This window comes from Acinonyx jubatus, chromosome B1 (assembly GCF_027475565.1).
Source record: "Acinonyx jubatus isolate Ajub_Pintada_27869175 chromosome B1, VMU_Ajub_asm_v1.0, whole genome shotgun sequence".
Lineage (NCBI taxonomy): Eukaryota > Metazoa > Chordata > Mammalia > Carnivora > Felidae > Acinonyx > Acinonyx jubatus.
Window position 1 is genome coordinate 160596666 of NC_069382.1, and position 14620 is coordinate 160611285.

The following is a 14620-nucleotide window of genomic DNA, read 5'->3' on the forward strand; positions in this document are numbered from 1 at the left end:
CGTACATTTTCTGGGCACCCACTCCGGGCCAGAGGTCCTGCCATCAGGGAGCGGATATTCTAACGTGAGACACTTTCAGAGAGCGGTAACCAGGACTGACACACGCTAGAGACTAACCGCACGGTAGCGCTGGAGGCAGTAAAAGTGGTCATTTCCGTCCGGCTCTGGCACATAGTAGACACTCCGTTACCCGCTCGGTATTTTAGAAATATATAACCATGCGGTTGTAGATCTTATCACAGTTTGGCTGAGGAGCGTTTGTACTGTATCTGGAACCGTTCTAGCTTAAAAGAGACCAAAGACGAATGACAGCCAGATGCAACGCTTTCCTCCAGATTTCGAAAACAAAATTGCTATCAAGGCCAATATCGGTACAAACAGAGAGATTTTAATCTGTGCTGTATATTAGGTAATAGTCTTGGATCAGTGTGAAATTTCTGGAGTGTGATCACTGTACTGCGGTTATAAAAATGTCCCTGTTTCAAAATTTGAGGTCTGGAGCTTCATAATGTAATTTACTCTCAAGTTCAGAAACAAGCGTACCTATCCACAGAGAAGGGCGTATGCACGCGTGTGTGTGCGTGCGTGCGCACACACCCACACACTCGGTGGTACAGAAAAGGTGGCAAATGTTAACGAGCAGAAAATCTGGGTGACAGGTATATGGATGGGTGTTCACTGTATTCTTCCGTTTTTCTTTCTGTAGCTTTGAAATTCTTTAATATAAAGAATTGGCGGGGGGTGGGGGGGGGGCGGGGAGAGGAGAAAATAAAAGATAAAAATACTCTGGAACTACCTTCAGTGGTTTTTGAAGCAAAAGCCCGGGAAGTGAAGAAAGAATTGACAAGTCAGTTCTGAAACCAAACACAAATACTTTTTATTTATGGGATATCATTTTACATCAATTCCATGAAAACCTAAAACCAGTTTGCTGTACTCAAGTTAGGTGGCATAACAGTATTGTAGTTAAGCTGGAGTCACAGGACTTGCACGCGTTTATGGATGTAATGCAAATACTGACGACACGAAGCGTTCACAGTTACAGGTTGGCTGCTGTCCACTTAACAGTAACCCCCAAGGGAAAGGATTCTATGATAAAAAGCAACCCATGTTTTGGTCTCATTTACAGACACCCAACGTTTAGTTGGTCAATGAATTCTATACATTTATTATACAACATATGAAAGAATAAAAGATAAGGCTTACAGAGGTATTTTAGCAGTTGTAAGAATAAAAACCAAGGGCACAAACTAACTTGGAAAGCTTTCTGTATAAACTTCAAAAGCACTGCTAAAATGGAGACTTGAGAGGCAACAGATGTCCGTTGTTAAATGAGAATCTAGAGGGGTGTCTGGTCAGATTTTGTAAAAACTTAATTCAGAGTTCATGTTTCAAAAAAGCGGCACGTAACATTACAGTGGGTGTTCATAGCAAATCAAATCATGAAACTTCTGACCTACCAGGAAACACCGAAAAGTTGTATTCCATGACAACGGAGTATTGCAATGTGTAGTTCAAAACACAGTGGAAAGAGAGAAAAGGTGTAGACAGGTAAGAAAGAAAAACCAGAAGAAGGCACCCTAATTTCTTTAACATTAACCACTAAATAAGTGTCTGATGACTGCTCAATTTTATGTAACTTAGGAACATTTCTAAGAGAAAAGTATCTTATTACTCATTTGGCCCCTTTTCTGCTCTCTAGAAACAAGTGCTGACTGCATAAAATCAAGAACTGAGGGCAAGCACTCCACAGTCACAGAGGCTTATTTTTCAAGGACGTTTGAAAATTATTTGGAGTTTTCTAAATATGCAAGATTATCATCACGTTGGAATACCTACTTTCACATTCTGTACCACGAACAGTTTTCACTCGGGTTTTCTGCCCATCATCAAAATGGTCACTATGGATGAAATGTAACGTCTCCCCATGACAATTCTTTTATTTTAAGATGAACTGTGCTTAGTGTTTAAAACATTCTCCAGTTTCCAACAATAACTTTTACAATAACTTTATCTGTGATTCATACTTGTTTAAACAAAACTGTAATTGATCAAATTTAAGAACTGTGGCCATTAAAGTGTGTTTTTGTTTTTTTAACTTTACAGGATACTTTTGGAAACAAATCAAGCTCTTCACCAATTCAGACTTGGCGATGGCCAATCGCCACTGGAGTAACAGGCACCCGTTGGAACGGAACCCCTTGCAACACATCGGTCCCAAGAGCTGTGCTTGCCATCAACACCTTCTATGCTTCTCAGGTATTAATTTGTGCAAACTGGTATGAATTTGTAAGGTAGAAGTGAGTCTACAATTCCTAAGCAAGGAATGATCAAGTATGCTTAATCACTACAGAGTTTTTCACACTTCTGGTTTATTTCACAGCAAACCAAACATTTCTATTTGGTAGAAAAAGGAAGTAATTTCACTCTACCATATCATGATTTTGTATATGCACACACACCGTATATACATACAAAATTTCTGTCTTTGGTGGTTCAGTTAGGGAAAAAAATAATATGAAAATCTGAACACTGTTTGCAAATAAACTGTGAAATAGTGGTCAAGAGTAGCATCGTCTGTGTGCTTTACTCACTTAATGCCATTTAAAGGTTCACATTTAATCCAAAAGATTTTTTTGGCCAGATTTTGAAATAACCCAAACCTCTTCCAATCATTATTTAATCATGGATCCTGCTCACATCTATAGGATTCATTTGTTCAAATGCACCATTAGCTTTTTACTTGGTTTATATCATTAGACTTTTACGTTTTCACAAAACTTTAGGGACTAAATCAGGCATTCAATAGCACCAGTTAGTTGAGGGGAAACATGTTACCTAAAAATTTCCTCAAGAAGGGTAAGGCAAGGGTGGGTGGGGGGGGGGCAAAAAAAAGACACAGCATACAAACCCCCAAATACCGTCCTGTTTACTCTTGTTTCCTCATCCACATAAATAATGGCTATCACCTTTCTGTACAAATTACCCAGGTAATGAATGACGAGTGGCCCCTCCAGGAAAGGTCCTACTGCGTAATAAAGTTAGCTCAATGCTGGTGGTTTCGTGTCCACTGCCTGCAATGGACATTCTGCCAGGGAAAGCCTAGCATGAGAGAAACAAAACGAAACGAAACGAAACCTCTCGCTTACAGTAGAGTTCTTTTTCCAAAAAACTAGAAAATTAGACACCGTGAAAGCTTAACTGAAAATCCAAACCACAACTAAAAGTGCTCTGCGGTGACAAACTGCCAGCGAACCATTCGGCTTCCACGGAGGAGGCGAAATCAAGGTTACCTCGAATGGCACGGGAAGCATCGGCAGACCCAACACTGACTAGGAGAACGCCAAAGGAGAAACAGAACGGCTAAAGGAAGTTTACGAGAGTTTCAAGCTCTTTTCAAAACGTGCGATTTTCATTTGTTCACGTGTACCTATATTCGAACTACGCCGGCTTTAACCTCAGAGGATAAAATCCTACACCTCGCATGGTGGAAAGGCTTGTGGCATGGTGCGTGTCTGTATGTTCAAGTAATTAGAACTTCCGTCGTTTAAAAGCGCTCATATTTAAGTAAACCAAATTATATTTGGTATATGCCTCTGAAAATTTATGACTCCCACCTGCTTCACGAAAGTTGGCCTCTTAAACAAGAAGGTTAATTCAGGTAACATTTGCTTGTGGTAACAGTTGTTCTCTCTTGTTTTCTGAAATGCTACATTTGAGACCAAATAAAGTAGAATTGGTTCGTCTGAAAAAAGGGACTAAGAAATATGCCACAAAAATTATTTTTACAATACAGTTTTGCAGAAATAATCTCTAGGTGAAGCTTTTTCTTTTTATACACATATACAAAATTTAAACAGCAATATACACATCATCACAGTGAGGACGTTGGCAAATTCACCAATCTGTAGTGTAAATACAAACCGCAAAGCAGCCTTCCAAGAGAACAATGCTACACAGCAAGCAGAGCTGACCCGTTCAATAGCAAACACCACAACGTCCCTGCAGAAGGGAGACAGTGCAAGAAAAGCAGCATGCGCTTGGATACAAACAGCAATTTATGGCTAATGGTTGACATATCTGTGGTAACAGTGACTCTCTCGCTGCTATGCATAAAGTCCTAGGACATCTGTTTGTCTTTATACCACTCCACAAACTCGTCCAACAAAACTGGCCCTAAAGAGAGAGAGAAAACAACACGGCTATGAGGCTCTTCCTCACAGGGGGATGGATGTGCGAATGCACGGTGGCGGGGGTGTGAGGGCGCCCAGCGCCGGTACTTACACGCTCCATCTTCGTCGTAGTTGCTGAGGTCAAGGTTAATTGTCCTGCTAAACTCTAGCACATTGCACCACTGGTCTTTGTTAATAACTTTATATTTTGATTGCTGATGGAGGGAAAAGTAATATGAATTACCGACACTCAGAATTAACAAATGGCACGGTTTCAACTGCTGTATGAATCAACATAATCAAGTTCACGAAGGTTAACTCTTTCCACTTGAGGGATGTTAAGCACCAATCTAGGACAAGGATGAGAGAGAGCAAGAGGACTGAAGATGACAATTTGCATTGGGAAAATATTAGGAGGGCTCAACACAAAATGACAACCACACCAAAGAAACGTGATTTTTGTCCCTAGAAGTGAAATTCCTAACCTGCAGAAGTCCTTTTACAAAAAAGAGGTAATTAACCTACTTCACAGAGATACTGCAAGAATTAAAAGAGAGAATTCATGTAAAGTACTTCACTCGGTGCTTGGCAGAAAGCAGGGGCCAGAGAAAGAGCCGCTCCCACGAGTAACGCTGTCCTGAGCGGCACGGCTCACTGCCGGGTGTCAGCACAAAGTACACACAGCAGCGACTTACTCTACGAGAACTTACGAAGTGCTACCAGTGGTCTCAGAGCTAGCTGCTCTGTCCAGCCACTGAAGAAAGTTACTGTTCTAACAATTCAAAACTTGAATCTGATCACAAAAGTAACAAATCAAGGATACCCATGAAGTGGTTTTTCTATTCCTCTTAGACAAGAAATATGCCGCAGGTATATTTTAAAGTACACGATTCCTGTAGAAAGACTGAAAACTAAAACCCAGATTCAACGGCTTTGGAATCCTAACCACTAAAAATCAGGAACACCGGAAAAATATACAAGTACATCAAAAAGCAAAGAGCTGAGCCAATGGTTTTGAGGATGCAAACACAAGAGAAACTCAAATGAAAGGATCGCTGTGTCCTTTGAAAAGAAAAAAAGCAAACTAATGTAAAAGAGAGAACAAAGCACAGACTACAAGTTGAACTTTCTAAGCAGTGCAAAGCAAACATCGGTCACGGAAACAGTTGAAGATGCTTCTGGAATTGTGCAGTCAGACCTGCCTGCGGCAAGGTCTCTCAGCTAAAAGGCACCTCCCACTCAGGCTCAGTCTCCTCAACTCCAAGAACAAGGACCTATTTCTACTCATTTTCCAAAGAAAGCTAACATGTCATGGGATGGCCAGAGAAATTAGAACAGACCATTTGCAGACATGGATTGCCATGTAAACAGACACTTCTCACAGTAAAACTAGAGTTTTTAGACCTGTCTTGAGGAGTCCTGGTTAGGAACATCAAAAGCAATTTTTAGTAACAGTCCTCAAAGAATCGTATCAGCTGGAAGTGTTTCCGGACCCATACAAAAAGTGGGTTGCACAGAAGATTACGGCAGGAGTGAAGCCGGTCAGGGTACGGCCCGAGCTTTCCTCAAGGACTCGGCACCCTCATCCTTTCAAGCAAAGGGCACCTTTTAAAGGGTTTGGGGCTGGAGGGCAAGAAGGATGCCATGTAGGACAACCCAAGTAGCTCAAACCTGCATCTCAGATACTCGCAGGTCCTACAGCATCACACAGCATCAAAACCAGCTCCTGAGAACCAGCAGCTCAGCACTTGTGATCATTAACACTTAAAGCAAACAAACAACGATGGAGTGAAACGCTGGCGTTTTTCTAACGCAGACGTAAAGCAAGTGGAAACTGAGGGGGATACTGCCAGTGCGCCTAACGCTCAGGTTGGTCTAGGTCCCCAAGTTCCTGGAGAGAAGACAGATCTCTTATCTATCTAGACGAGACTAGACAACAATATATCACAAACTTCTTTTAGTAAGAAGGCAGAAGGCTGTTTTTTAACCTTTGCTCACTCAAAGTGGAAATTCATCTAGAGCCACAAAAGAAAGTGAATCTTGCTCATGCAGAGTAGGAAATCCTGACAGCAGTAAAGCTTTCCGAGCGGGGCGAGAGAAAGGAAAGGACAGAGCTCCAGCTGTCTCGCTTGCACCTGCGCCGGGGAGCCATGCGACACATGACCCCACACACAGACACACCCCAAGAAAACGGGTAACTGCTCACGGACAGCAATTACACGTCACCATAATTCCTAAAGGCAGAAAAGTACAACAGACAAAATTACGTGAAATAGTTAAATAAAGTATACGTGGTAGTTCTAAGCAAGCAAACATACATTCCATAAAATAGCAATTTGGTACCTCTAAGAATTGGTGAAAAACTGGAAAAAGGGGCCAGATTTTTCCTAATAACAGTCCCAACATGCACTTGGCAGTGTTTATGTCTAGGCTGCGCTGGTCCTTTTCCTGTTTAACAAACAAAAACAAGGATGAGCCAGATGCCCCCAAATAATAAATTCCAATAATCCAAATTTCTATTTCACTTCGACACAAAATTAGTTAACAGCTCATTTATCATACACCATAAAAACCCTGAACCAAGACTAAGGGAGGGGGGAGGGGAGGCAGTCAAACGCAACGGAGGGCTTAATCGTTTGGGTACCGTACCAATTTACCACAGGAAATTCATGTCAGCTGAGTGATCGCCCTAATGCAAAGTGGATCAGTTATGTAGTAACAATACCGATGATTATTTCATGGGATAAAGAAAAAGCTACAACTCAATCACTCGCCATTTGACATTTCTGATGATCATCCAAATCATTAGTATTGACCCCAAAGCCCGTGACTTAACTGAACGGAATTTAAGGGTTTCGGTTTCCATGCTTAGGAATCAGGTTTCCTTAATAAAAACCATTTTTTCCAACAATTTCATTTCATTGGTAAATGTTTTTCTGGTACCTAAACATGCTGGAATTAAATTCAACTCATAATAAATGCTGGGGCTCTGGGGATTCTAAGAGGACGAATGCATCCCCCTACTCTGCAGGAAAACAGTCTAACCTATTACAGTCCTTCTTACCTTGGATTTATTAGATGTGAAATCTCTTAGCAGAATACACCTAACTAGTAGCCCAGTGAAAAACAACATTTTGTAAGGAAACCAGAAGAGAAATATTACATAAACCTGAATATGGGCAGATTAAGCTCAAATTCACTGATATTTGCAATTAGGATCCTCCTCTCTCACTGTCCCCTTCTGTACAAGTTTCCATTCCGGAACTACAAGTGGGCACTTTCTATGCAAAGGGACAAAGGACCTGGGACCATAAGCGGTAACCTCACACATCCAAAGCTAGCCTCCCTGTGGTATTTTAACTACCATGGCAATTTGCAGAAGTACTTTTCTACAAAGGGAGAAAAGTGCCTGGCTATCTCACTCGGGGTGGACTCTAAACGTTCGCCAAATTAACAGACGATGCTGTGACCACCACTGTCAGCCACATATGCAGCCACACATACCTTCCGATAAAATAAATTGTTACCTCAAGGACTTAATGCTGAAATGCTCTTTAGTACACAGAGAATTTCTGGCCATGACACCGGATTTAGAAGTAAAGGACTCAAACAATACAGCAAATGTGAGGGTCTCACTCAACAACAGCAAACAAGGTAGATGCAGATACAGGAAGATGTGCAACGGGGTCTGTCTTTCGGTCCCGGTCATAAAGCGTAACGACCGTTCTCGTACAGACCGGGTCAGATGGCTCCAAGTCACCCTTATCTGTTACAGGCCACACAACTGAGTCTGAGGATGGCGGAGGCCCAATTCCACAGTTCAATGCCAACAGGTGGGACCTCCTTTCCACGGCGTTCTCTGCCTGTCTCCCAGCCATGCATACGGGTCTTGCTCAGGGCTGCGGTACTCACTCCCACGGAGAGGAAGACAGTAGAAAAGGTGCTCCCGAGATTGCCCACCTTTTGCCCACCACCTCATTGGTTTGTTGCATTTCGGGGGTTCATACTTCTGTGATGCACTGTGCAAGCAAATGGAAAACTTCCTCTTACCCTGTAACATAGGTGTGGCAGACAGCAACAGCACACCACGCTATAAAGCAATCCACAGAAAAATAAAAAAATAATAACGAGTAAACTGTGGAGAACACACGCGGCACCACAGGACTGGGCCCAAACGTCGTTTGTTGAACAACAGCTCGTGCAGCACAGGGCTGACGCCACCGGCATTCTGGAAAAGCTTTCCCTCTGAGCAGTTTGTCATCATTCACCACACCTAAAATCACTAGTCTTGCCTTGATACATTTGTGCCTTCTTCCAACATCAATGCCTCTGTCCCCATCACAATGGACATACACTAAGGTGACAAAAAAAAAAAAAAAAAAAAAAAGATACGAAGGACCTGGACAGACTCTTTGCAACAATATAATCATCTGACAAACTGATGATCATGAAGGATTTCAATGCATGTGTTTGGCAGTGATGCCAAAACATGGAGGAAAAGGCATCAGACTCACAGGACCGGAAGCTGAACAGCACTCACTTACTCCTGCTCTGCCAGGGTGCCAGCCGGCAGCTCGCAATCACTAACACCATCTTCTGCCTAGCAAATAAGAGAAAGATATTATGGATGCACTCACGGTCGGAACAGTGGCATCTTGCTGGTAACCAACATTGCCAGTGGGGGGACTTGACTAAGTGCGAATGACCATAACTGGAAAGGCTCAAAATTCCTGGAACAGCACAGTTGAGAGATCTCACAGCAAACATCTCCTAAACAGCAAAATGGGAGACACACTCAGGGGGTTCTGTGACAATGATCCTAATGGCAGTCTCTGCAAAGGAGTCCCAATTAAAAGTGAAATGAATCTTCTACAATGCCATGAGGCAGCCATCAACATCATGGGCAGTTTAAAAAAAAAAAAAAAATTCACCTTAACAAATTCAAGGAGTACGGCAAAGACACACAGAAGCTCCTCACGAGAATTTAAATAGTACACTGTCAACACCAACCCTAAGACCCTCTGCTCATAGAGCACCAAGGAGCGAGGGACAGATTTCCGCATCTCAAGGTCAGAATCTAAGCAGAAAGTGCCTTGAGAGAGACAGGCAAGAGTCGCTCAGTATCCCCGAAGGCCCATCAAGGTTAAAGGAGAAGAAACGAAACTTTCCTTCCTGCCTACTCCTGACCCAAAACGTGTAGGTATACATTTCACGCACTTGCATTCAACGTAAGATAACACATTAAAAAACAATTATATTTTTCTAGTAATAGGAACCAAACAGGTTCTATACACCAAAGATACACTAACTCCCTACAATACACAACTAGATTCTGCCTTGCTGCCTCCTTAAACACAGATTTTTAAAAAGCAGTTACAGATGAATCAGGCCTCTTAGCGGTGCCGCGTAAAACCAAAGGAATGTATCTGAAGATTTGAGGAAGTTATGTTTTGTATATGGAATAAATGCCTTCCTCAGGCTGAAGTCTAACAATAGCTAACGTAGAGAGTAATGAAGGTCTATTAAGGTCTGATCTAAAGTTCTAATACATGTACTTTTAAGAAGCACTCATGTTTATGTAAGACTGTTCCAGGATAGGTCTTCTTGTAACATGTGAAGATTAATCATTTTTTTCCTTAAATGGCTCAAGTGACTTAAGAAACAATAATAGAAACAAAGCAATTAACGGTAAATATGTAAATGTAAGTATGGTATTATAAAGACGAATCTTCTAACATCTTTCACATCCAGTATCCAGATATGCTGTATCAGAGGCCCCCAACTGTTCCAGATGATCTAGTTCCAATTTTCACAAAGTGTTCACAGCTTAAGACTTGCATGTGAAAAGGGGGATGGACCTTGAATTATTAAAATGATGAAGGAAAAAAGCCTTCAAAATAAAAAAACTCCCTAAAATTTTCGAGACAGCCTTTACCAGATGAGCTCAAGAAACAATATATGTGACCACAATTCACAGACATAGATGGCAAGAACCAAGTCGGAAATCGGTGTGTGAGATCCAAAGGCCTAAACTGAAAACGGAAGACACGCGTCCTGCACTTCTCGCTTGAGACCACAAGGATTACAAAAAATAAAGAGAGAACGCAGTCCTCCTCAACACAGCTACCTAAGAAAACAAACGTAAGGGAAAAATAATGCTAAAGGACTCAAAGCTTACTGTGATTCAGTTTACAAAACTGACAATGCAGTAAATCAGTTTTTTGAGCGGGAGCTTTTTTTTTTTAATGCACATTAAAAACAAGCTAAAAGTCCAAAAAAACCAAGAGTCCCCTCTCATTGGGAAAAATGAAACTAAATAATTATGCTCTTAGAACTTACCCAGCAACTCACTTACAGATAACAATGTTTGCAAGGCAATTACTTAATTAAGCTAAACTACTGACACTTCCTTTAGAACAAAAGAAAAAAAATCTGCCAACAGGCACAGTCTCTCCTTGTCATTTTATTTGGCACAGACTGTATTACTGTAAGCACTATTCTTGGAAAACAAGTCATTATTTGAGACTTGAGGTATGCAGACAACCTAAACAATGCCCGTGAAGAGGAACACAACAACTATTTGCAATTCTATGGGTAACTTTTACGAAAAACTTAATCTGTGCCAGAAACTGTTGTAAGTGCCTTAAACTCATTTAATACAACAACCGTGTCAGGACAGGCATTATTATAATCCCCACTTTATAAATAAGGAAACTGAGGCACGGGGCACTAAATAACATGAACCAGGAAGCGTGAGTCCAAGCCTGAGCTCTTCACCGAGTACCACGTCGCTTCCCTGAGAAGGAACGAGGAGAGAGGCTGAAGTACTGAGGCATAGGGTCCAATTAGCTTTACGAGTACCTGCTGGGCAAACCTCGGTGTCCACAATAACCACAGCGTAATCTTAAAGATAAAACTGACCAGATTTTCAGGGTAACCAACCTGGAATTAGATGACTGCATACTCTTCCTGCTTTTGTCCTCGCCCAGGACAAAACCTTCTGTTTTCTTCCTAATTCACAATGAAAACATGAGAAGTGGAGAGGTGTGTGTGTGTGTGTGTGTGTGTGTCTGTGTGTGTGTGCGTGCGCGCGTTGGGGGGACTGTGTGGAGAGGGAAACTAGACAGACACACTGGTTAAGAAGTAAGAAATTTATTAGGGGAAGTGACTCAAACCACCGCAACAGGTGTCGGTTAGAGTCGGGTGGGATTCTCTGGTAAGAGGTTGCTGAACGAGGCCCAGGAAAACTTTCCTTAGTAAACTCTATGAGTGACGTGCTCAGTCACGTCTAATTTGCATGGACAGACATGACTCAGTTGCTATTTTACCAACAGGAAGACGACACAGGAGCTTTGATCTGTGGGGCTCCCTACATCTTCCCGAAACACCCCCTCAGGAGTGGTCACAGAAGCGCTGGGAGCCTGAGGCCGGCAAAGCACGAACAGCCAGGGAGGCTGCGGGAACCACCCTGTCGCCCAGTAAGCGCGTGAGAGCGCCTCCCAGTAAGAGGGGCTCCCACCGGGCTCTTCTGCCTCCACAGAACCCTCTGTTACAACTTCTTAAAGCTTTAGTTTGAGGACTGCAAGGGCAAGGACTCCCCCCAGAGAAATCGCCCGCTGCTCCCTGCACCCCCGCACCTCACAGGGAGGACCTCCCTGCTCTCCACCTGGCGGCTCCTCCTGACTCCACTTTCCTCCCCACCCCGTGTGGATGCACCTGTGTTGGTCTAGGAGGCCTCTCGAGTCCCTCTGCCCCCCATGCCCATAGCCTCCTCACTCAATCTGCCCCTCATCTCTCCTTTCTGCACCAAGTCCAAACATCCCGCCAGGGGAAGGCCAAGAACGCCCGCTCTTCTCAGGGCTAAGACGCTGCTGCTCTCAGGCCCTCTCAGCCCAACATCTGTCCTCCTCAAAACTCCGAGGTGTCCACTCGCTCCATGACTTCAGCACGCTACCTGCCTCTGCCACAGAGAACGGAGAAAAATCAAATTTAACGGATATTTAATAAACTATTCCCAGATCAACAAAAACTTACTATAGTTTTTACCTCATTCCATTGGTACAATCTTACTGTCAATAGGTCCTTTGTTTAAAAAGGAATCAAGAGGTTCCTGGGTGGCTCAGGTGGTTAAGCGTCCGACTTGATTTTGGATCGGGTCATGATCTCACCGTTTGTGAGATCGAGCCCTGAATGGGGCTCTGTGCTAAGAGTGTGGAACCTGTTTGGGATTCTCTCTCTCTCTGCCCATCCCCCGCTCACACTGTCTCTCTCAAAACAAACAAACTTAAAAAAAATTAAAAAGGAATCAAGAAAAAATGGCTGTTTTATTTAAAGGAATTCATGCAATGATATTTGCTTGTATAATAATACCTACATCGGGGAAAAAACCCTTCCACATAAAAATACTCAGATGAAATCCCACTTGTATGGAAAAACTGGCCATTTCAGCCCCTGAATGTATGTCCCACCATCTTCCTCCAACAAGACACCACAGGGTGGTGACAGTTTCCAGTCAGGGAAGGCGCTGTGGCTCTGTGAGGAGACAGTGACGTGCACCACAGGGGCGGTACTTGGGCCCTCCTGCCGTCCCCTCCTTTCTGGCTCAGTCTCATCATCTACGTAACAACAACACTGGACCAAGTGGCCTCTTATGCTTTCTTTCAGCTCTAAAGCTCCACAATTCCACGGCATCCATAAGACTAAGTCCAAGTCAGAGTAAATTAGGAGAAAAAGAATGCAACTTTACAGCCAAGCACTATTTTTAATTGGCTACTAGGTTTGAAAGTGAGGGGAAAAAACCCAATCACATCCTCAGGACTATAGTCTTGGTGGAGAGATGTCAAAGAGCTCATTTTACCACTCTCTGGTATTGTACTATAATTTATTTCCTGGTACATTAAAGTATAAATGAAAATATTTAACATACGCCATTGTTATTTACACCAGGGAATATTTAAGATGTTAAAACTATCAGAAAGTTTCACTTCTATTAAAAGTTTGATTTTTAAAAGGTCTGCTGTGTTAATTATGCATTATTACCTCCAGGAGTCATGTTTTAGTAGGAAAAAAGAAAACGTTAGAGGGGGGGAAAAAGAAGAACTTGAGTTCTGCTTCTAACCAAGATGCAGTTAAGAGAAATCAGATTTCCCCTTTCACTTCCAACAACCAGAAAATTGGACTGAATATATGAAGTGATGCCTCTCACACACTGGACAACGGACCATGACCACTGAGAAAAAAGGAGACAGGAAGTAAGCCCTACGGTGATCCCAGCTCACTGTTGGGATACCCCTCTGAGGCCAGAGCACAGGAGGGGGAACCCAAACCAAGTCCAGTGGTCTTGCTGAGTTGGAAAAGACAAGAGTTCAAGGACACAAAGGTGGTCATAATTTGTAGGACAGAATACCAAGGTAGGACCTACACAGAGAGGGATCTAGACATTTACAAAGTGTCTCCCTAGTCACTGGCCAAGGACTTCTCTGTGTCTGTGCAAGAGGAAACTGCCTGAGTCTGGGGAAGGAATCATGCAGCAAACGAGCAGGCAGGGTTCCTGCAGGGTTAGGAAGCCCCTGCATTCCTACCAGCTACAGTGAAAGGACCTAACACACATGGCCTGGGGTAGAATCCTCAAAAAGAGTCTTACGGTGAAGCTGAATCACCCCTAGACTGACAGCAATCTCCAAGTAACTATAATTATACCCCAGGAAAACTTTTAAATCAAACCTTATTTAAAGGAATACTAGAAAACCCTGGAACCAACAACATATAAAATTCACAATATCCAGCATCCAATCAAAAAACAAAGAAACAAAAACTACTAGGAATGTAAAGAACTTGTGAAATACGACACATAATCAAGATAAAAATTAAGCAATAGAAAGAAATCCAAAAACGACATACATGATGGTACCAGAAGATAAAGCTGTTAAAACAACTGTTATAAACATGTTCTAGATATTCAAGAGGTAGGAGATATTATCACATAATGAGGAGAGAAACATACAAAAAGGCTCAAAAGGAACTTATAAAGATGAAAAACCACAGTACTTAAAAATACACTAGCTAGGATTAACAGAAGTAGACACTGCAGAAGAAAAGATTAATATTAGCAGATGTAGCAAGAAATATTACAAAGGGGATGGGGGGGGGACCCAAAAAACTGAACGTGGCATCACTGCCTTGTGGGACGGTATCGAGCATCTAACATAGGTGTAACTATAATCCCAGACAGAGGGCAGAGGAGAACGGAAAAAATGATGAAGAAACAACAGCTGACCAACTTCACAATCTAACGCAAACTATATGTCCAAAGATGCAAAAAACTAAACAAACCCTAACCAAAATAAATATAAGGAAAATTATGCCAATGCATATCATAATCAACTTGCTGAAAAGCAGTGAAAAGAGAAGAAAAAACAAAACAAGACACTATGTTCAAAGGAAAAATG

General features: G+C 42.4%; 1 protein-coding gene across 7 annotated transcripts in view; it reads right to left on the reverse strand.

Moving 5' to 3' along the window:
* Positions 1–852: 852 nt before the first annotated feature.
* DCUN1D4 (defective in cullin neddylation 1 domain containing 4) overlaps positions 853–14620 on the reverse strand; it is an 84918-nt gene continuing 71150 nt past the window's right edge. For 6 of the 7 annotated variants that reach the window (XM_053217379.1, XM_027056543.2, XM_027056583.2 and 3 more), the window contains 3 exons: positions 6516–6620; positions 4285–4387; positions 853–4176 (listed from right to left, as the gene is read on the reverse strand). In XM_053217379.1, coding sequence (XP_053073354.1) covers positions 4121–4176; positions 4285–4387; positions 6516–6620 — 264 coding nt within the window. In that variant the 3' untranslated portion in view covers positions 853–4120. The remainder of the gene's footprint in view (positions 4177–4284; positions 4388–6515; positions 6621–14620) is intronic. The other variant, XM_027056557.2, reaches the window with a different exon arrangement.